The 7390-nt window shown below is 47.6% G+C and overlaps 1 protein-coding gene across 1 annotated transcript in view; it reads right to left on the reverse strand.

Annotated features, from left to right (window-relative positions):
- trol (terribly reduced optic lobes) overlaps nucleotides 1-6714 on the reverse strand; it is a 160193-nt gene extending 153479 nt beyond the window's left edge. Inside the window, 1 exon segment of the mRNA XM_067271538.1 lies at nucleotides 6558-6714. Coding sequence (XP_067127639.1) covers nucleotides 6558-6626 — 69 coding nt within the window. The 5' untranslated portion in view covers nucleotides 6627-6714.
- Nucleotides 6715-7390: the final 676 nt, after the last annotated feature.

Consider the following 7390-nt stretch of genomic DNA (forward strand, 5'->3'; position numbering starts at 1 on the left):
ACCGGTCGGCCCGAGACGTGACCGAAACGAGAACGATAACGTCGTCGGTTTCGGGATGAACCGCGCCGAAAATAATGGCTTTCCACCCGAAGAGAAGCTTCGATTTCTCCGACCGCCCAAACCGATAACTTTCTCCGCTGGGAGCCAGGCATTTATTTTTCGAAAGGGAAACGAACTCGTCTCTAACGACGTCATAATAAGAGAGTAATTGCGGGTGTAAAAGTCGGTCTCCGAGGGAGAGTTCTTTAATTAAACGCCGGACGTTTAAGGGGGAAGACAGACTCTAAACGATTTTGTTTAAAAACCCGGCAGATCCCGACTTATTTTAGTCGACTTCCGTGGCGATAAACGACTCGAATTTTTCCCACGGAAAAGGAGGAAAACTCGTCCGAATTAATCACTGTCTCGTTTGTGGCGGAATTCCGTCCGCTAATAAATGCAGTCGGGTAATTCGGATTGGTTAACGTCGCTTAACGTTCGATTAAACAGAGACGACCGCGTCTCCTCGTCTCCGACTACCGGTTAATAACGTTCGAATGGACGAACGGACAGACACGCGGACGAACCGGTTATTGCGCCACGACCTTACGGACGAGAGGCGGATCCGGTCGAGTGACAATCACCGAAAATAAGAATAAATGCTAATTAGAACAGAGGCGACGATCCCACCCGATATCCGTCCGACGATGGCCGAACCGGAGACTTAAACGTTCGAATTCGACCTTTTTACCAATACGAAGAAGAAACGAATGGAGTACGACTATAAAAAAGGTGGCCAAAAATCGCATTGTCGTAACGGAATCGACGGTAACAATGTTTTGTGTTCGCGCATCTGTAATAAAGCCTTTTCCTTTAATTAAACTGTAATAGAACTATTGGATACATTGCTACCCTCAAAAATATAGGCAGCACGTAATGCTTTAGTATGGGAATTTTGTTTTGTGTTTGAAATTTGTGATATTAAAATAAGAATGGAGGATGCCGTACAATATTTTCTATGAATTATAACTGTATAAAAATTGAATCCACGTCTTTTCACCGAATGTAATTGTTGAAATTACAACTTAAATACACTATGATTCGAGTCTGATCTAAACTTCGGTTGAGACTAGCTTGGACATATAACAAAAACAAGTATAAGTCAATAATAATGCTATAGTTTCTAAAATTAAAATAATTTAAAATAAGTTTTAAAAGCTACATATATTTTAAATAGTAGGCTAATCTATTTACGTACAGGAATCGAGTCTGTGTCAAATAATTACTATTAATTACACCACTATGACGCATAATTCTACAAGAGAAACAAACTTCAACGAAATTATATCCCAGACCTGAGGTAATCACTCGAATTTTGATACTTTTGGAGAAATATGTAACACCATCAACTATCAATTATAAATAGTGATGAATTAATATTCATCACTATTTATAATTGGTAGTTGATGGTGTTACATATTTCTCTAAAAGTATTATACCCTTATTGAAGAGTTTCAAACAGTGATTAAGTCGTAACGATGGCGTTTCGAAATTTCATTTTTGGCCAACTTTTTCATAGTCGTATTCCATTGTGCTTCCGGCTAAGCTCAAATATCCGGTAGACTCTACTTCTCCCCTTTATTCGGAGACGTCGGCGCGCTGCCTCCCGTCCGATTAATCCACTAGACTCTTCATCTTAGGCGGAAAGGTTCTCTCATTTCTTAAAACTGGCTCTACCTTCGCAAATTTTCGGAGATTTGGCGGCCTCCTGTCGTCCGTCGTTCGGGAGGGAAGTCTCCACGATTCCACCCATAAATCTTCGGTCGACCAAAGAATTGGAATGGATGAAGCTCTATTGAGGCCTTTTTTTATTTTTGGCTCTTTTCTCCCTCTGCGCACTAAGAGGGCCTTTTTTCCATAACCATCCTGGGTTAAGCCCGACCCTAATGGGGGCGATTGGGTAGTGACGGAAGGGGCCCGATGGATGGCCCAGGAAAGATTCTTGAGGTTGATAAACTAGATAAGATCCCGGATTCCCCAGAACGTAGGCCGATAGAGAATAATATTGTGGGAATACATTTGTCCCGACGGCCCGACGACTGATAATTTGGGCACCAGACCTCCATTTAACGAGCGGATAACGAAAAAGAAAATGGAACCAACATAACGGCTAAGGTGAAAATAGAGGAATTTCTTTAGCCTTGGCAACGGAGTTTCGTCATATTAGAATCTCGTATTAAAAATAAATACGGGTGATTTATTTTTTCGAAACGAAGAACGACAGAATTTATAGGTTTTTAGGGTCGAACGGGTCGACACTCCTAGCAGTAATTCGACGCCGGGAGTAAACAGCGACTCTCTCCGGTGTCGCCCTTCTAAAGTTTCGCCTTTTTTTCCTCCCATAATTCAATCCTTACGTTCGTCGCATCTCCCGGAATCGAAAGGTTAAGATTTTCGCTCCACCTGCGAAATTTTTGCATAAACATTCGACGGAGGAATCTTTAAACTCCGCTTTAATCCAACCAAACACCCGAAGAAGACGCCTTTCTGCGAATCGCCGGAAAGAATCGGGCTGGCTTCCGACAAATAATGTCAATCTACCTCTAATAACTATTTTTCTAAATTACAAATTAAAATAAAAACAAAGAAATCGCGTCGAATCGACACTCCGGAAGGAGGCGAGATTACGGTTCTTAATTTATAGCGGCGGATTAACGCGTTGACCAACGAATTCGGAGGGGACTAAGGGTGACGGGGAGGGAAACAGAGGAATGTGGAAAGAACGACTCGCTCCTATTGAAGCCGATCGTCTTTTCCACATTCCTACGTCCAAAATATCTTCCTTGGCGTGGAAAAATCTTATTTTTCCACTTTCCGCGCCTCCATCCGTCCCGTCCGGGCGTTTCGTTTAGGAAACGAAAGGATAAAGGAGCGTGTAAAGCGGGAAGGAACGGTTTCCAGGTGGCGCCTCGACGCCGGTCCAAGGTCGCTCACCGTCCGCGCTCGAGGTGCAAAGTCCCGAAGGGAAGCGGCGCGCCGACCGTCGAAGATAACTTCCAACGTTTTCTCAGAAGACTTTTTCCGTAATATTTTCTACGAAAGTTCTCCTCCGACTTCGCTCTTCCTTTCTTGGTAACCTCCGAACCCGACCATCCGCTTAGACGGTTACCGCAACGCCCGATTACCAAACCTCCCGGAAACTTTCTTATACTCCACCCGTGTACCTTTAAGGTGGTTTTAGCGTACGTCATTTTACCCCCGTGCCACCTAGAACCTAACTAGCGGCTCGGGAATTCGGAAAGGAACGAGCGCGCGCCCGGAAGTAACCCCAAGGTGGGCTAGAGGTCGGAAAACTACGGCTTAGAGACCGACGCTTCGTAATCGGACGTTCTCCCGGAAAAGTCGACCGAAAGTCTTCGATCGATCTATCTTTTCCTTCGAGTAAAGGAAAATAATCTCTTATCGAGGTTGACGGCGATAAGAGTCGACGCTTCTTTATCTACCGACCGCGACGACGACGTTCGATCTTCCCAAGGTAAATAAACGCCGTTCGTCCACGCTGGCCAAAGTGGGAAGACCAGACAGCGCCGTCTCCCAATAAACTGAAGAAGAGGAATAAAATACCAAAATTCGAGATTCAACAGCATTTAAGTTGTATATTCGAACGTAAGCGTAACATCCAATACATTTACGAGTGGTAATTTATAACACGAATATGCCATGTAAGCTTCCCGTTATCCTTGGACACCGAAACTTCGTTATTATCGAAAGTAGTTAAAACTAGATTCGCAGGAGAGCAACGACGATCCTTCTTCCTATTAAAAAAAAACACGAGTCGACGGCCGAAAGGTGGCGACGCTTAGGCATTCGCCGGGTAATCGGGTCGACGAAGGGTGTAGCGTGGGCGTAGGCGTTCCTCGCTCGTCGCCCTTCGTGCGGGCCGAATTCGTCCCTTTTTCTTTTTTTCCAAAATTACGTAATAACGGCGTGCCTCATTTTTGCAGAAAGGGGAAGAATCGGAAGAGGAGCCCTTTTTAGAGGGTGAATGATACCACAGCGGTCGGTCGGCGATAACCCGGAGGTAATCGCGTTAAGGAAGAAGAGCCAAAAGGCGATTAAGATTTTTCTCGGTCTGGAAGCGTCCCAAAAGTGTCGAGGTTCTCTTTCTATTTTCGACCAGAAGTCTCGTAACTACCGCCTCTTTATCTACACCCCTCTAACCCTAAGCTTACCGCCGCGAAATCTCTAACTCCCGTTAAGTCAAAGAATAAAATAAAAATTCTCGGTTTTCGGTCCACGGAAAAAAGGAGTACAGAAATTTCCGGTAACGGACGTTCTTTCCGAGCAAATCTAACGGAAAAACCCTACATTCGGAAGCGGAGCGAGACCAAAACCCACGCATCGGAATGGGATTTCGCCTCCATCTTACACGAAACGCTCGACCTTAAATACCGTTCGTTCGTCGACTCCGTCAAAGAGTGACGGAATCTTCGTTCGTGGCCGGAATCATCTCGGAAGGAGAACACCCCCTCCCTTTACAGTGTCGCATTAACGCTGGGGATTACCGGAGAGGAAATTCGACTCCAATCAAATTTAAAATTTTCTCGGAAAGAATTAATCCTTGGGTGACTTTCGATCGAAGTTGAAAAGTCGCTTCCCGATGACGGTCGATCAGAAAATCTCGAATGTATTTAAATTACACGAAAGTATTGTCGCTTCTAGGCCGAATTTATTAACATTTGGCGGGTCTCACCAGGTAGGGCCCTTCGTTTCATCGACGGTTGCCCATTCGTCCGTAAGTTAAAAAATAAAACCATGTTCTTCGCCGGAATCCGAATCACTTTCTTCCGATGCTCCTCGACCGATGGAGGGGTGTCAAAAACATGGAAAAAACTGAAATATGATGGCGAGCGTCGGATCAAAAGCGATATGCTCCGTCCGCAGAATTCCGACACCATACCATCGTTCCATCGGAATAGCCGGGAAAGGACGGATGGTTTCTTTCAGCTTGGCGCGAAGTACGAACGAACGGGAGGTAACGACTTGCACCCACTCTAACCGAAGGTCGGTGCACAGATTCTCTCCCTGGAGCGGATCGAAACGCCTTCGCGCGTCCCCCGCCCGTTTCGTGGACAAAAACTGGTCCGGCGGGTCGAGTATCTCCCGCCTCCTCCCCTTCCGAAGGAAGCGACGGAAGGCGACTTCCTTCGATTCCACCCGTTCCCCTTCTACGTTTAACGAGTAAAACCGGACTCGGAAGACGAAAACAAATTTTCCGATTTATCGACTCCGGGTTCGAATCTCTGGATCTACCGAGAAGTGGCTAGAGGGCGGGTTCGGGTGACGGACCGAACATGGAAATTGATCGCCCGAACGGAGATGGTTGCCATGGCGACCGTCTCCGAATATAGGCCATCCGGCGCCGTTCAGACAAAGGACGCCGCGTCCACTTCAGAGATTTCGTCCCGGAAAGATTACCCGGACTCTTGGAATTCCTCATCGATCGGACAATAACGTCCGACCGGAAACGTTGCACCAAAGCAAACTTATTCCGGATGCGTCTCTTTTCTTCCGCAAAAAGGCCATTCGGGAGTCGACTCGACTTTTACGAAAAAAAAAAAAAAAAGCCCCAAACCGGAGATTTTTTCCTCGGATCGGAAACCTCAGAAATTATTTCCGCTGCGCTAAATATAATTCCGCAGGAAAACGGAGGAGATTACGCACTCGTCGGAGTCGTCCGTCATCGCTTTCGTCACGCACTCGAACCCGTCATCGAATCGACGCTTCTTTTTGTTTACGTTGCCAGGCGAAAACAAATGGCGGACGACGAAACCGCTTTAACAGATCTTCTGAGTAAACCGTAGGTCGAAGGAATGGCAAACTTTTCCGAAAGGGAGCGTTTTAATCCGCCGAAGTCTCCAGCGTTCGGAAACGGGATTCGAAGAACGACGGTGGAGAATCTGCGGAAAATTCCCGCGTGCGTTTTGCCGAGATCCGAAAAATCGCGGCAACAGAACGGAATCCGGACGAAGGTTGGCGGTGACCTCTAGCGACGGAGGATCGAGTTACCGTAGAGGGGGAAGGAGGGAGCGTGGGCGCGGGTCGCGTCCGGGAGAAAGACGTCGTCCGCCGTTCCCCGACCGAAACGTTGGTTGGAAGGCGAAGAGGGCGAGATCGTCGACCTTCCGTCCGAAAATCTCGGAGGGGCGCCGACGGACAGTGGAAAGTGTTGCCGGACGGAGCGAAGACGTCTGGCAACAAGTTAGCCCGGAAGAACCCGGCCGCTGACTCTCCCACCCAAAATATCCCGGGATCCGGGCGAATTAGGCATTTAGGTTTTCTTTCCCGAAGAATGGCTGGCGCCATTTATAAATAAAAAGAGATTTTGCGGGTAGGAAAGCGCCTCTATCGTTAGGAATGGAAGAAAACCGAGGATGGGAAGAAGATTTTCCGCGTACCGTTTGCCGGCAAACGTCGCGCATTCCGACGCTGCACGAGGAAGGAGGCCTCGGCCACGGAGTTTATTATCGTCGGACCGGACGCGTTTGGAGTCGGAGTCCGCGCGGAGGTCCACGTACCTGTGCGTGAAGGCCAGACAGATAGACGAGGACGAGGGCCGAGAGCGTGACGAGCGGCGGCCACCCCATTTTGTCCGGGACTTTTCGGTATTCCGGAGCGTGGCGACCTCCGACTTCGGTGGCTGCGAGCCGTCTTCTGCCTCGCCCCGTGGCACCGCTGCCGGAGTTAAGTTTGAATGGCCGTTCCTTCCTTCGCCGCCTCCCCTCCGTTTCGGCTCCCGATCGCCCCTCTCTCGGCCAGAAGTCACTTTTCCGCGCAAATAACCGATTGTTGGCATTTCTCGGAAAACTTTCTGTCCGAAATTCCACTTGTTCCGACGATTTTCCGAGATTTTTCAGCGTTTTCCAGTCGGGAAGACGAGTCTCGGCGGGGAGGAGAATCGTCTCGAGTAACGGCGGATCGGTCCACTGGTCGAAGGGGAGAACGGGTGCCTCTCGGAGACGTTTGGTTTGGGAAAGTTAAAAGTTGCTAATTATTACAGTGCTGGATGGAAGGATTTATTGTCGGGACGAGAAAAGTCTTCGGGATGCCGAGGATTAGTAAGTGCAATAGGCTAGGAAGATCCTTCTTCTTCCGGAGAAAGTACTGTTTGAGGGATGCGGATCGGAATTTGCCGGACGAAAACTTTATAGAGAGGTGTAAATCTATTTTCGGAGGGAACGGCTGCAAATAATCGATTATTAATCGAGTTGGCTTCGTCTTCCGTCACGAAGAGCCAGGCTTTGTTGCTTTCTCGTTTTGTTAGATAAAGCGTTAAGGACAAAAGAAATTTGGAAATTCTTACTCGAACCAAAGCAAAATTAAGCATTTAATGTTCTTTAATTGTTAGAAT

The sequence above is a fragment of the Centruroides vittatus genome, unplaced genomic scaffold (genome assembly GCF_030686945.1).
Source record: "Centruroides vittatus isolate TY-2023 unplaced genomic scaffold, ASM3068694v2 contig_4, whole genome shotgun sequence".
NCBI lineage: Eukaryota > Metazoa > Arthropoda > Arachnida > Scorpiones > Buthidae > Centruroides > Centruroides vittatus.